The sequence below is a fragment of the Saccostrea cucullata genome, unplaced genomic scaffold (genome assembly GCF_032062105.1).
Source record: "Saccostrea cucullata isolate Sc308-1 unplaced genomic scaffold, CSIRO_AGI_Scuc_v1 ctg5088, whole genome shotgun sequence".
Taxonomy (NCBI): Eukaryota; Metazoa; Mollusca; class Bivalvia; order Ostreida; family Ostreidae; genus Saccostrea; species Saccostrea cuccullata.
The window spans coordinates 65,022-81,065 of record NW_026940059.1 but is presented as its reverse complement, the minus strand read 5'-3'; the positions used below and the strand labels follow the sequence as shown (position 1 = coordinate 81,065).

General features: G+C 33.1%; 1 protein-coding gene across 1 annotated transcript; it reads right to left on the bottom strand.

Moving 5' to 3' along the window:
- Positions 1-9,274: 9,274 nt before the first annotated feature.
- On the bottom strand, positions 9,275-15,686 carry LOC134254683 (complement C1q-like protein 4). The gene is made up of 2 exons (XM_062737223.1): positions 15,510-15,686; positions 9,275-9,687 (listed from the first exon to the last, which is right to left on the bottom strand). The coding sequence occupies exons 1-2, from the start codon at positions 15,676-15,678 to the stop codon at positions 9,275-9,277; spliced, it is 582 nt and encodes a 193-aa protein (XP_062593207.1). The 5' UTR covers positions 15,679-15,686.
- Positions 15,687-16,044: the final 358 nt, after the last annotated feature.

Here is a 16,044-nt window from a genome sequence, read left to right as displayed (position 1 = left end):
TATCAGTGAAATTTTTACATTAGTATGGAAATATTAACATAGCCAATCAGGATGTGTCTAGGTATCACAACGGTAAATGTTTACACCAAACAAATCGTAAAAAAAAGAATCTGGTAATTGTTTACTTGAAAAAAAATATTTAACAGGAGATGTTAAACATTACCTGTCACACTAGCTAAAACATCCTCACACACAAAACGGTACCTACGCGGCATTTTCTGACTTTTTCCATTTGCAAACAGGGCTACTTCAAATTCACGCGTTTTTAATGTCTTTATAAACATTTCTAGTGCATCACAGGTTGTAGCCCCCCTTGCCCGAAAAAAGCTCATTAAAAAAAACCTTTATTAATGTTCAAAAAGTACATAAAGTTTTCTAGGCACAGGTACAAAAGTTGTAAAAAAGGATTGGAAGAGAATAGAAAAACGTTTCAAAAGAAAGGAAAATCAATTTGATATTTGACTAAGTTTATTTTGATCGGTCAATTACCTGTGTGATACCTCTACCCATTTAGTACTCCTCCTCCCTCTTGTTTAACCAGGAAATGATACCAACTTCCGGGAATTTCGTACCCTTTTCCCAATAATTCAACTCGCAGAACTTCCAGATTTACCAAGTTATATCGTACCCGAAGTTAATTCATACAAAGGGAAATAGAATTATATGGAAATACGTAAAACAAAAATTGAAAGATAGCTTATTTCTACTAACGATTTAGTTTCCCACAGCATTGTAAAATTAATAATTTCTATAACTGTTTTTTTCTTTAATTTACTTTTTTTTTACAGTAATTGATTAATATGACCCCCCCCCCCCAAAAAAAGAATGGGTGCAAAGGATTCTAAATAATTAGTTTTGTACCTTTGTTTTAAACCCAATTAACTGTAGACATTAATTGCCGTGCAAAAATCTCTCGGGGAAGTTTTACAGATTAACGTTAATTCAGCTTTTATTGAGTTCGCTCTCCAAATATGTTTTCTTGGCATGTTTCCTTTTTTTGAAAGGATATCTATCTATACTTCTAAAAACAACTTTTAAAAATATATAATGAAAAAAATTAATAAGGAAAAAGCAATACTGATAAAATTTTGTTGCTGACTTAAAAATTCAAATTTATATGTACATCATTTTTAGAATTAAAAAAAATGCATTCTTTTATTTAAGCATAGTTTTTCTTGATATCTAGGCAATAAAGTTTTTTTTCACTTAATTGAGTGACTGAAAGTAATTGCGACTTCGGCAGGATGGGCAATGTGATACCTCATTAGACCTAAAGAATACATGCTGAGCACATATTGCTCCTAATCGAGAATTAATGGATGGAGGATCTGATAACCATATGTACTTAACTGTGTGGGATTTTTTGCATAACATGGAATAAAGAAAGTAAATTTGTAGACACTATATTTTGAACTAAGACAGAATGTCCATTTTTTTGGCAACTTCATGTACCTAATAATGGCAATTCTCTAGAACCCTTTCGACAAGACATGCAAGATCTGTTGTCGAAAAGTTTTGCTAAGAACAGTTTTTTCTTTCAAATTTTTCAAAAATAATTTAGTCTATCTGTACATTTTTTAATTATTAAATATTTCAAAGAGAGTAATTCTTAAACACTCGGGAATTCAACTTAATAAAAATAATCGATATCAGCCTTTGAAAAAGAAAAGATAATCTCGGCCTTATCCAAGTTCCCCTGTGATTACATAGTGTAGGGATTACATGATGAAGTGATTACATAATACATTTTTATTTCTTTAAATTTGTGAATATACAAATTGTACAGTGTTAGTGTTAAAAGTTTAAAAAAGGCATGTTTAAATTAAAAAAGAAGAAATACATGAAATAGACAGATTGTGTAACTGTAATTACGCTACATAAAATAATATATATCTTATTAAATCTTCACAATCATTCTTTACAATTTTTGCAGTTTGACATCCAATTAACTGTAAATAATAAATTACAATAGGATCGAAAGACACTGGCATAAAGATAGCAAATCATTTACAATGTTAGAGTTCTATTGTCAAAAATAAGATTAGTATTTTTATAAGCTTATTTACTCTTTTTTAATCTCATTGTGTAAGTGTAGATATATCATCAAAAAGGAATAATTGTCCGTGATTTTTTTCACATCTTCATGATCTTTGGAACCGCATATCTCATATGTATTTACAAAAAATAATAAATACTACGACACGAGTAGATAAGGTTAATGCACTCACAACAGAGTATAATGTTAAATATCAACAAATTGTAAGTAATAGTGTGGCAACTAGTGCGTTTCACAGGCTTAGATTTTGGAGGTGAGAAAATGTTGAAATTCCAGTTTAATTTAGGCCAGTTTATTATGACATGGCCGCAGCTCTATCCAATACAAAGGGTTGATTACAAGTGTAACAGCGGGGATTCACAGCGGAAATGAAAATGGTTAAGTGATGAGAAGCCATTAGACTATCACAATTTTCTCTAACAACAACCTAATTCATTTATCTTGAAAACGATGGATTTGTTTTTAAGTTCTGTGTTAAAACGGCTTATTTTTCCGTTTCCCATTTCATATCCTACATATATAAGATTTGTGTGTATGGCAGTTTTGAAATTGGCGGCATCGGATATTTGCATTCTGCCCAGTGGTTCATCTACTTCAAAGTCACAGAGAACACGAAACAAGTTAAAGAAAGAAATCCAAGTTACACTGCCCCACATTTTGTGAACATAATTATTTCAGGAGTGGTTTAAGTGACGACTGGGTATAAAAGTGACTGTTTTCTGATGAATGGAGAAATAAGGAAACCAAGACCAAACATTGAACAATAAAGGTAAATTTGCAATTATATAATTATGTGTATGTTACGATAAAGTGTAATTAAGGTAGTGTCTTCAGATAAATTCTACCCTTAACTACAGTTCATGAGGATTTCGATCCTTGGTCAAGGTGGTTGCTTTCTTTATTGTGTGAAATGCTAAACACTTTAGCTATCATTTTATTTGGAGTAAAACTGCCCGCATGCATGTACATGTTATCATTAACCTCTCTGAACCTTTTAAAAATAATGGCGGTAGTAATACGTGTATTAATTGCATATGTCCTGTCTGAACTCATCTGAATGCAAAATCGTGTTTTATGCAATAGTACATGTATATGATCTGGATTTATATGATAAAGGCACATCATTCTCAAATAAAATCTATCTTGTCTTAGTTTGTCTAAACGTGTGTGTAGCAGAGGGTATATGTACGCGTTCTTTAGATGAATGAAATTTTCATACGGAAAACCAACGGAAAAACTATTTTTCGATTTTACAAAAATTGTGCAAGCAACACTACTCGACTGTGGTGCACATTATGTAATCCGGCATGCCTGAAGAAATAAATGCCCATGAGTTTTGAAAAATTGAAAGTTTGAAAACAATTATATGAGATGATTTACGAGTTTAAAAATTTTATCAATAGGTCAACTATGGATTTGTTAAAAATATGGCGGCCATATTTCCTTTGGACATGTTCGGAATGCATTCAGCAAGTTTTCAATGGCATCAGCCATAAGGAAGGCATAGAAGTATCGCTTCGGTCAAAGAAAGTAAATGTGATAGATGTGTTTGAATCAAACTGTTCGACAATAATCAAGAGAGGGACTTGCCTCCTTCACCTTTTTTTCTTCGCGGATATAGACTGGACAATACAGTTTTCAACGTACTTTGAGATATTATTTGTGACATCACCATGCTACTGCATGCGCACTGAACCCCCTTCCCTCGTTGAATACGCCTTGAAATCAGTCAAAAAAACTGTATGTGTTTGTATAGATTATTTGCTGTTTATTTATAGATTAAATAATAATGTATTTCATCATTAGAATATTGAGATAAAAATGTCCCTTGAAAGCCTTTTTTTGAATAAGATGTAAAATGTATGTTTTTTTCCTGTAAAAAGTTTTTTAGAGAAAATTAACCCTCTGATATTCTGCTGTTTTCTATATAAAATGTTTATTTTCTATCGGCGAATAATGAATGTAAAATCTAGTATTTTAATGATGGTTGCTTTGGCTTTGAAATACTGAACGTACAATGCACCAATGTGAGTTTAGAGAGGAAATTTACATTGTAAATTTTTGCTATTTTCAAATTGTAATTGTTGTGGTGAATACTGTATCAGTGATATTCTTTGGGAGGAAATTTACTCCGTAAAATATTGTTACATCAAGGATAGTCGCTTTTGAATTGACTACTATATGCTAACTGTATCAGTGTCATTTTTGAGAGGAAATTTACCCTGTATATTTTTGCCTTTTTTCAAATTGTAATGATAGTAGTGAACACTGTATCAGTGAAATTCTTTGGGAGGAAATTTACTCCGTAAAATCTAGCTGCATAAACGATGGTTGATTTGGCTTTTAAATACTGAATGTACAATGCACCGACGTGAATTTAGAGAGGAAATTTACTCTCTGGATTTTTGTTAATAACAAACTGTAATATAAGTAGTGAACACTCAATCAGTGAAATTCTTGGGGAGGAAATTTACTCCGTAAAGTCTTGTTATATAAAGGATAGTCGCATCTGAATTGACTACTGTATGTTTACTGTATGAATGTCATTTCGAGAGGAAATTTTCTCTCTAGATTATTGCTATTTCAAATTTTAATGTAGTTGTGTACACTATATCAGTTATATTCTTTGGGAGGAAATTTACTCCGTAAAATCAAGCTGTGTAAACGATGGTTTCTTTGACTTCGAAATACTGAATGTACAACGTACCGACGTGAATTTAGAGAGGAAATTTACTCTGTAGATTTTTGTTATAAACAAACTATAATGATAGTAGTGAACACTGTATCAGTGATATTCTTTGGGAGGAAATTTACTCCGTAACATCTAGCTATGTTCACGATAGTTGATTTGGCATTGAAATACTGAATGTACAATACACCGACGTGAATTTAGAGAGGAAATTTACTCTCTAGATTTTCGTTAATAATAAACTGTAATGTAAGTAGTGAACACTGTATCAGTCAAATTCTTTGGGAGGAAATTTACTCCGTAAAGTCTTGTTTTATAATTGATTGTCGCTTTTGAATTGACTACTGTATGTTTACTGTATGAATGTCTTTTTGAGAGGAAATTTCCTCTCTAGATTTTTGCTATTTTCAAATTGTAATGTAGTTGTGTACACCATATCAGTGATAGTCTTTGGGGGGAAATTTACTCCGTAAAATCTAGCTGTGTAAACGATGGTTGATTTGAAATACTGAATGTACAATGCAGCGACGTGCATTTTGAGAGGAAATTTACTCCGTAGACTTTTTTTTCTATTTTGAAATGTAGTGGTGAACAATGTATCAGTGATATTCTTTGGGAGGAAATTTACTCCGTAAAGTGTAGCTATGTAAACGATGGTTTCTTTGGCTTTGAAATACTGAATGTACAATGCACCGACGTGAATTTAGAGAGGAAATTTACTCTGTAGATTTTTGTTAGAACTAATTTGCAATGTTAGTAGTGAACACTGTATCAGTGAAATTCTTTGGGAGGAAATTTACTCCGTAAAATCTAGCTGTGTAAACGATGGTTGATTTTGGCATTGAAATACTGAATGTACAATACACCGACGTGAATTTAGAGAGGAAATTTACTCTCTAGATTTTTGTTTATAACAAACTGTAATGAAAGTAGTGAACACTGTATCATTGAAAAGCTTTGGGAGGAAATTTACTCCGTAAAATCTAGCAATGTAAACGATGGTTGATTTGGCATTGAAATACTGAACGTACAATGCACCAATGTGCATTTAGAGAGGAAATTTACTCTCTAGATTTTTGCTATTTTCAAATTGTAATTGTTGTAGTGAATACTTTATCAGTGATATTCTTTGGGAGGAAATTTACTCCTTAAAATTTTGTTTAATTATGGGTAGTCGCTTTTGAATTGACTACTGAATGTTAACTGTATCAGAGTCATTTTTGAGAGGAAATTTACCCTGTCGATGTTTGTCTTTTTCAAATTGTAATGTGGTAGTGAAAACTGTTTCAGTGATAGTTTTGGGAGGAATTTTACTCCATAAAACTAGCTATGTAAACGATGACTTGCGTTCTTTTAACTTTTAGTATTTGCACCAATAAATATCTTGTAAACTGTGTTATTTGTTGAGTTTTGTCAATACCTAAGGGCAAAATGCTTAAAACAGAAAAAAAGATTTTCTGTTTTGATTTTGGAATGCGTTGTAAGAACTCTTGTGCACTCGTTTGGGAGTTTATTTGCAAAATTTATTAATTTATAAGTATAGATATGACGTTAAATGAAAAAGATATGGCAGGAGTCTTCAAACTTTTCGAACAACCCTCGTATTTAAGGTCAGACGATATGTTTCTCAATGTATGTTTGTCTTGGTATTACATAAAAATAATTCATAATTGTCAATCTTTTGTGCTTACTACATTGTTGTTTTTAAATATAAGTTAACCAAAAATCGGTATATGCATGTAGGTCATTCAGAAGAATACCCATAATGATTATAAAAGAATTTTGTCCATCTGGTATCTTGTACAAATGCCCGGTAACGTACCTTAGTATTTTGCGAGGAAACATGTTTAAGTACCTAGACTTTAATGACAAATTCTTTGGAAAAAATATATATTCTTGAGAAACGTGCAGCTCGACCTTAAACTGTTTTTGTATTTTAAACCCCAAGATTCCTCGAGGTCGATGGTTTCGTGAGAGTAAAACTTAATTATGAGATGGTATAGGGGAAAACTTATGAAATGTTCTTTCCAAGAACATGGCTAACCAGTTATCAGTTCAACCGATACACTTTTTAAGCATTGAAGAATGCAGGCTTGTACAGAACACATGTTTCATGCTATTGAACATTTTCGGAATCTCAGACACCTGACATCGTACTACGGACAGCGGACTGCAAACAATAGGCGACTTTCGGGGAGCGTATAGAAATACGTTTTTAAACATGTTTATCGTACAGATAATTTATTCTCGTTATACTTTTTTACACTACCAGACTTGTCTTCAAGGAGAGAGGTGACACATTCCATACAATGTATTTGTTGTTAAAACTCGTGCAAATGAAAACGAAATATTATTGTCGAGTTCAATGAAATATATACGTAACATTCTAATCACTACTTTAACATGCTCCCTAAAGAGAAAAGTCCGCAGTCCGCTGTACGCTGTCAGGTGTCCGAGATTCCGAAAATGTTCATTTAAAGGGTATAAGTATTCTAATTATGAAACAGAGGACGAGAGGTTTCCATTTAAACACCCGAGAAATATTATGAAAATGACACCTTACCAACAAAATTTGTAAGTAACAAGACTCATTCACCCAGGAGAACGGATCCGGGTAATCCTTTCTGCATCGGTTTTAAACGTTATAATAACATTGTGAAGTCAAAGGTCGGAAATCGATTGTGAAGACATCCATGTTATAAAACATACTTACATGTTGGATGGTTATTATTCTTTTTGGGTTTTTTTTAAACATACAACAGTTTAAGACATTTTGTACGTTTCATAATCTTATCAGGTTTATAGGGGAATGAACTAAAACTGTTCAATTCAAAAATGTAGGGGATACTAGACTTTGGGAACAAAATCATCTCAGATTATTACTTTTATAATAAGATTCAAAGGTATACAAAACGATGTTGTATAGTTCCTTTACGTGGAAGTATTTTCAAAGATATTCATTATTCCAACACATCAATCAAACTCTCCGGATCTGCACTGGATGGGAGGGGGGGTGGACAACTTTTTCAAAGCCACCTTACTGTCACTTCCAATTTTTTACCTACATTTCCCCAAAATTCCTTGATTTTACTATACTAAGGTACGAAGTGGGGGGCCAACCATTCTTCCAATGCATTCTTCCAGGCTCCCCTCCCCCCCCCCTGTTGCTACGTCCCTGAAATCTTCTCAGATTATTACTTTGTTAATAAGTTTCAAAGGGATACAAAACAATGTTGTATAGTTCCTTTACATGGAAGCATTTTCAAAGATATTCATCATTCCAACACATCAATCAAACGCTCCGGATCTGCACTGGATGCTTTTGATGATCATAGTTGTTGTACCACAAATCTATATTCCTCTGAATTTGAAGGTTTAAACAACTCCAACGAAAGATCCCGAGGAGAAAGCAACAAATTATTAGTTGTTGAAGTCTTTATTTGAACATAAACCATGTACCGCCTTACACTGGATGAGCAATCATGTTCCATTGATTTGCTATATGATGGAACAAGAAAGTCGTTATGGCAAGGTCAATGAAGGTCAAGGTCAATTAATGTTTCCCTGTCAGTAGATTATGGTTTATACATCGTGCTAAAGGGTCTATTCATAATAGATCAAGATCCAATTGACCGAGCTACTCAGGATCAGAACAAATTCATCCGCACTATTGTCTTGATAAATCGCCCGGTAACAGCAAGTCAGATAAGGACTCAATTTGAAAGGAATATTGGCATGTTAGAGAGACCATCAGGGATCGACTGCACAAATTTCACTTTCAACACCGACGTCCTCGTGGCATTCCCTGTTTGTAGGCCGAACTCCAATAGTATCTCAACATCTCAACAATGACAACATAAAATTTTGACAAAATCAGCAGGAAAAAACATTATTCACTCACAAATTAAATCTTTGAAAGAAAAAGCCCTATTTTTCGTGTTTTAAGAACTCCTTACATTATGTAAAAAATACGTTTTTTTTATTTTGAAAATGAACATCAATTTATATATGAATACATAAAAAATACTTGCATATTTTAAACAATATTTATGCAAGGAGCACATGACTGATGTAATCTTTTTTCATAGGATGCTCACTTCTCCGTAGCCAATGATCCCTCTTTTTCTTTTTAAGTATAGTTTTTTTTTCTTTTCAAATTCTCATTATAACGATGTAGTTTTGATCTCTAAAGAAACTAGTATTCGTTTTTTCCATATTTGATTTAGGAAAGAGATTTGTGTCATAACAATTTAAATGCTAAATATTGAAAAGAATGATAAAACCCAAAGACATTCAAAGCGCAGAATTCCCTCGCGAATAACATATTTATCAATCAAGGAACCATTTGACATCGATCGCTATTAGTATTCAAAGTATACAAAGCACTAAAACAAACTATGACATACACGTACACAGGAAGCCGTGACCTTATCACCCCCAAGTTCGTTACAAGTGTAGAAGCTCTTTCTCACACGTTAAAAGATTACAGCGATGCTTTCCGTTCTGTTGAATATTTTTTTAATAATTAATCAATTAATTAAAAAGCCAGAGAAATGAGTATGGTAGCAACATCCTACTAGAGAATGTATACCCGAAACAGCGTCAATCTGGACGAAGACTTCGTCACCTCGAGACAACGTAACGGCCACAACTTCTGTTCTCTTCAGGTAATAGTCTTGGTTTGAATCCAGAAATACATAACCGATTGTGCCTCCATTCCTTCTCAGTAGGAGGTGTAGACTATGACCACCAGGAGAGATTGGGACTGTCCCAATCATAGAAAACATATAGTTACCATCCACCGGGGCCCGGAAAACACCAGTGACGTTGCTGTACGCATGCCCGACATTGGTAATGGTGTCATCAAACACGACGATATGTCCATTAGCGGGGTTATTTAAAGTCTTTTTGAGTTGACTCATGAAGACAATGGGTTGGTGAGCTACAAATAAAATTTTCAAACTATTGATTTTATAATTGAATAGTTTCTAAAACGAGGTAAATTATTGACAAGCAAGTTGATGAAACAAGAATATCAGTAGTCCCGTTTAAAGTCATCATTTCGTAAGTTCTATGGTAAGTTCTATACAATGACCTTGTCAGCAAATACAATTTATCATTAAGTCAAATCCTGGCTGACGTTTTTCATACTAGTTGTTAGTCCATTATTTATATACCGGTCGATTCATGAGAGGGACATTAAGCAATATACAATCAATCAATATATACCGGACACGGTAGCCTAGTGGTAAAGCGTTCGCTTCGTGATCGGGAGGCCCGGGTTCGATTCTCGATCGCGGCGCCGCTTCATACCTAAGACATAAACATAGGTAGTGACTGTTCCTTCGCCAAGCGCTCGGCAGTAGAAGTCAATGTCACGGGTCTTTTGGATATGAACTTAAAAACGTAGGTCCCGTGTCACGGTAGGCGTTGGCACGATAAAGAACCCTGCTAAATGGCCCTGAGTGCCGAGGATAGGTCTAAATTTGAAGCCCTTCACCAGCATCGGTGACGTCTTCATATCAGTGAAAAATTCTCAAGAGGGACGTTAAACAATACACAATCAATCAATCAATCCATTATTTAAACACTGAATTGACGACGGATTTTCCGTTTTTCCTGATCATGACAATGAGAACACGGTGGGTGTGACCGGTCAGCAGGGGATGCTCACTCCTCCATGGCACCTGATCCCATCTCTGATGTTTCGGAGGCCCGTGTTTGCTCTGCTCTTGTTTTGTATTGTTTAATGGACCTTCAGATTGAATACTGTTCGTTACTGTTCTTGTTTGCTCTGCTCTTATTTTGTATTTTTTAATGGACTTTCAGATTGAATACCGTTCGTTACCTGTTACCTCCATAGCCTTCTTCTGGAGAAAATTCGAGAGGAGGCATTTTTTATTGCCTCCAATTTTCAAAGAGAAAAAATGTTTTGCAGTGAAATATATGGAAATAAAGAAGTCCATCACACAGGAGAAAACAGGAGCAGAACAAACACGGACCTTACATATATTTCCAAAGACTTGAATTAGGAAATAACTATCTCCTAATTTCAAATTCCCGACTGTTCATTTTTAACTGTCGCAAACTGAGTTTTACCGGCGACGCGTAAGCAGAGCCGGTAAAACGGATGTTTGCCACCGTTTAATCAGCACTAACATTCGCAAAAACCAAATTAAAAGATACTTATTTCTAATGCAATCAATGCATTTTATTTGTTGGTTATGTCTTATTTTCTTGAGCTCTGATACATGAAATACGTCATGGGGTATTGTGTATTTGCGTTGCACGATAATTACGTAACACTGAAAACCTTTCTCTCTCATTAATACTCATTTTATTGCTTCAAATATTAACCATTCAAAACGTGTTTTACAAAACAATTCCATTGAGTGTTTGTTTTCTTTCACGCAAGGTGTTTCCATATTTTGAAATAGAAGAAAACTCATACCCCCAAAAATATAATATGATTTATCGCAATTATCACATGTTTTACACAGTTTTTATATAATTTATATTTAAAATCACGTTTTTACTTCATCATATTTCCGCAACTACTGTACCGGTTATAAAATGTGACCAATATCCAACATATGATAAAAGAAGACATTTTCGACAGAAAGGCAATCGTTTGCTGATTTTTACACAGAAAAATCATGAGTATATTCTCACCATCATCAAAAATATTTTTATTTGATGGGGGGGGGGGGGGGGTTAGGTATGTAAACGGTAAGAATTGTTGGACATATTACACTATTAATAAAGAGGAGTTTTAAGTTTACTTGAGTATTTAATAGCCATTCTCTGTACGCATTTAACCTCTTATATAGGGAGTGTGGCACGCATGGTCTTGGATTTTTATGAAACTTGGCATACATTCCTATATTGATGTATGTACCTAAAATTCATAATAAAATGGTTGCTATGGTCATTGGTTACCATGGCAACCAACATACATTTTTCATGGCCTAAAAATCGCTAAATTTTGATGAAAAATGACCCTTTTTGACTTATTAGAAGTCTTTAATGGAACAAGCTATCAACATGACTTTACCTTTTTGCCAAAATACACTATTTTACAGTGCTTTAGAAAATTTTTAGTATTTCAGTAACTTTTTCCTCATAGAAAAAATATCCCTTGTTTATAGGTAGGACTTTTCTTGTGGAAAATTGTAGATTTTAGGCTCTTTTGAAAAGCCTGGTATAAATTTTTGCGGATAGTTTGGAAAAAATGAATACATTGGTTTAAAAGTCCACATATAGTTCTAATATACACTACAAAGAACTACTTGGTATTCATATTTAGTTTTCTTGTTACCATGGTTACAAACTTATGCTTTTTTTCAAAATCCTAGAAAAGTACAATACGTAGTTACAATCAGGATCCATGTAATTGCCTGAGTATTTTAAAATGGATTAAATCAAATTTAGATATATGGTAAACAATAGCAAAAATAAAGCGAAAAAATCAATTTTCATGACTAAGGGTCAAAGGTCAAGGTCAAAATGGCCGATTTTGATAGATATTTAAGAAAACTAAACAACATTTTCTCTGTGTAATAACTAATGTTTGTGTTTTAAACAACAAATGAAGAAACAAAGTTACAGTTCTGGTCAACAATAACTAGCATCATATGAATGTGTGCCCATATGGACAGAAGGTCAAAGTTCAAGGTCACAGTGGTATATAAAGAACTATGCGCGCTAACTCTCAATTCCCGCCTACATTTTATTCAATATTAATGGCAATTTAGTCATAAAATCTTTATTAAATATAAAAAACAGTTAAATGATATTTGATTCATTATTTTAATACCAGTGCTAAATAGTACATGATCTCTTATTCCAACTCTTGAAATAAGGGGGTGGGGGAGGAGTCGATGATATTTTCCATTGAAATCGGACTTTCAAGCATCACCATATTTTGAAAAAATCTTGGATGTAATTAAATGTTACGCAGATTTTTTCTCATGTTTTACACAAATAAGTTAAACATACTAGTATATATATTAATAAAATACACAGTTTTAGCTGTTAATCACTTTGAAATTGGGAAAAAATAGGCATTTATTTTCGGTTTTTTTGTCTATAACCCCCCCCCCCCCCCTCTGTCTGTTTTAACATTTTATTATCATGGGATATCTTAAGAAGCCTATGATCTTTTTCAATTTGAGTTTATACCACAACTTTCTTTGGCTTAAAATGACCCCTATTTATTTCTAGTTCAAAAGGTAAAGGTAGAAAAAGACATTGTTTGTATGTAAACTTCTCATTTCTGAGTGATATCTCAAAAAGCGTTTAGGTTAGCTTATCTTTTGTTCATAACGCTCTATGGTCCCGCCCGCCCCACTTTAAGTGCCCCATCCCCTACCCCACCATCATCTGACACCCCCCCCCCCCCCTCTTAATCTACAGAAATTCTTATCTCCTTAAGCAGGGGACACCTATTCTTTGAATTAGCTTAATTGTTAATTTGAATTTTATACTTTGTTATTCAGAATACTGGTATTGTAAATGTTGCATCCTGACCTCGATCCCGTATATTGAATGTATTTTATTGAAAACTGGTTTTACATTCTCCCTTTAGCTTGATGCATAATGTGAAAAGGCTTATATAAGTACAGTTTTCAGGTTTTATTGATATAAAGGTAGGCATTAAGAATATTGGATGACTATACACTTTCCATATTGAGTGCAAGACTTCTTGTATGTAGAGAATTGCGTTACAAGCATGTAAAGACACTATTCTGCTGCTTAAGTAAACTAATCCCTTGCTCCTAAATGTATATTTTTTAAACCATATTTAACAATCCGAACTTTTCAAGTGACAGTCAAAATGCGTTTTCCAGTGACTTTTTTTCAGAGAAGTTGACGGAAAAATCTAATTTACTTTGAAATATCATTCTTAAAAAAATGAGATTTTAGCGATGTTGATGGTAAATATTTCAACACAAATATGCCTGGATCAACGCAAAAGATCTGATATTCCCAAAGTTTAATCAATAATAATCTGTTGTAAACATCTGCTGGACCTGTTCAAATAATCTGCTATTGTGCTTTAATTAATTTTTTTTTTTTTTTTTTGGGGGGGGGGGTCAGAAAATTATTTTCATTATTTATGAAATACTGCTAGACAGATTTAATATTGTACTGCTATAAGTTTAAATCATAATGTATCTTAGTCCAGAGAAATGATAAACCGTTAACTTTAAATTTGATTCACAGACAATTTGTATTTCTAAGCAACTAACCCAATCATCACAAGTATATTTTTGACTGGTTAACAAAACATTTTATACTTGTTTATCCTGTTTAAAAACTACATAATATGACTGCTTTTACTATGGGTTAGGGGACGACCTTTGATCCAGAAGGGGGGGGGGTTAAGTTAGGTTTATTTTCATGGCAGGACATTTCATTTATTTCCAAGATGTTTTTTAGGGAAAATTATTAATTTTCTTCTTCACAGAAAAAAGTCTTAAGAGCAAAGAAAAAAAATAACAATTTATAAAATGCCCAAACTCTTTTTCATTTAGGGAGGGGGGGGGGGGGTTGTATAGGTAACAATTTTCTAACCCATATATGATATGTATTATACCATGGGTTTCAAAAAATATTGCTGACTTTGAAATAACGACCTGTGGATGTGAATTGTAGCTATTATTCAGTATATTTTTTTTTTCCTTTCAGCTAAGGACATATTCAGTTTTTTAAAAATTATTAGTCTCTATAATAACATTCAGTTTAAAAATTCATTTGCTTTCTAACGCCGTATTCATTGCAGTCCTCCAGTATATCACTCTGACTGATCGTAAGACACAGTAGTTCTTAAAAAAAAAATCATAATACATATAATTCTGATATTTCAAGTTTATCTTGAATCCCGTTTTGAAACTCCTTAGACCTTGAGACTAATGCTTATGTACAGAGCTGATTTCCTGAACTATGTAGTCTAGCTTGTACATTTCACCATTTTTCACATATCAAAATTATTCTTTTGCATGTAGGATATAAACAGAGGCTAAAATTTGTATGCAAATTAAATAAACAGGAAAAACAGTTGATTTTACTTGGATTCCTGGATATACAGAGCTGTATGCTGACAATATGTAAACAACTTCCAGTCATTTTTGTATAATGATTTTTTTATCTTTCTCACTGAAGAGCTCACAATTATCAAAGGGAGATAATTCAATTTCAAAGTTATTGTCTGCTATTTTAATCAAAGAATTCTCATATTTATAGAGAGAATACCAACAAGGTTTTAATATGCCTTTTAAAGTTAGATGTTATATTTCTTATTTCTGTGAGTAACATGAATTGAAGTAGCCGCATTTCTTTAAAAAACTTTCCCAAATATTGCATTTTTTCACAAAAAATTAACTTTAGACACCGTTTCCATGGTAACTACTCAACATTCATATGATCTAACTATATTTTTTGAAGTAGTTTATGAGGTGGTACTTTCCAGCCAAATTTAAAAAAAATCTGTGACTATGCTTGCCACAAAAGTTTAAGTGGTTACAGAGAATGGGTATTAAATGTTGTTATTTAAATGTAACCTTGATAATGACATAATAGACTTGAAGAAACACATTGGAAGATACACTAGCATAGGCAAAGACGGTAGAGCAAATCCTCTTTCTACCTTTAACAAAGCATATTTTGAATATCTTTAATTATAAAGTAAGGACATTGTCTCTCCGTCCTATTACAGTACATTTATCTTTAGTTTAATGTCTCTATTTATAGCACACAGCCGACCTGATTTAGACTCGAGGGTTGCCATTTTCTGCTCCAAAGTGACGACCTTTGACCTGAGTTCCTGAATCTCGTGCTGGAGAACATTGTCACTCACAAGCAGTCTCTCCTCAAGTGACGTCACAGTACACGCGTCGAACCAGAATTGTATGAGAATACCTAATGCCTTCATACTTAGAAAGACTTTTTAAGGTAATTGTTTCCATCGCTATCAATAAAATACCATTATATTAGTCTCTTATCAGTGTTGACTTTCATAAGTAACCCCTGTTCTGAAAACGTGCATTTAAGACAAATTATCTGCTGTGTTTTGATAAAATTATATTTCATGTATATTTATTCGTTGATCATTCAGCATGGAATATTTTTACAGTTAACGATTATTGATGAACACGTGTTATTATACAAAAATAATACCCAGTATTTTAAATTTGCCTTATTATTTTAATAAAAATGATGAGTTTTCTTAGTTAAGATAAAGTAATGAAATAGTTTCATTCGTTCAATCCAGGTTCTGTTTATAATATAACAGACAAGA

Excerpts from the sequence above, each read along its gene's own strand:
- LOC134254683 (XM_062737223.1), bottom strand. The coding sequence starts at position 15,678 with ATGAAGGCATTAGGTATTCTCATACAATTCTGGTTCGACGCGTGTACT. Across the intron at positions 9,688-15,509 it reads AACCCTCGAGTCTAAATCAG|CTCACCAACCCATTGTCTTC; the intron begins GTCGGCTGTGTG and ends TTTTATTTGTAG.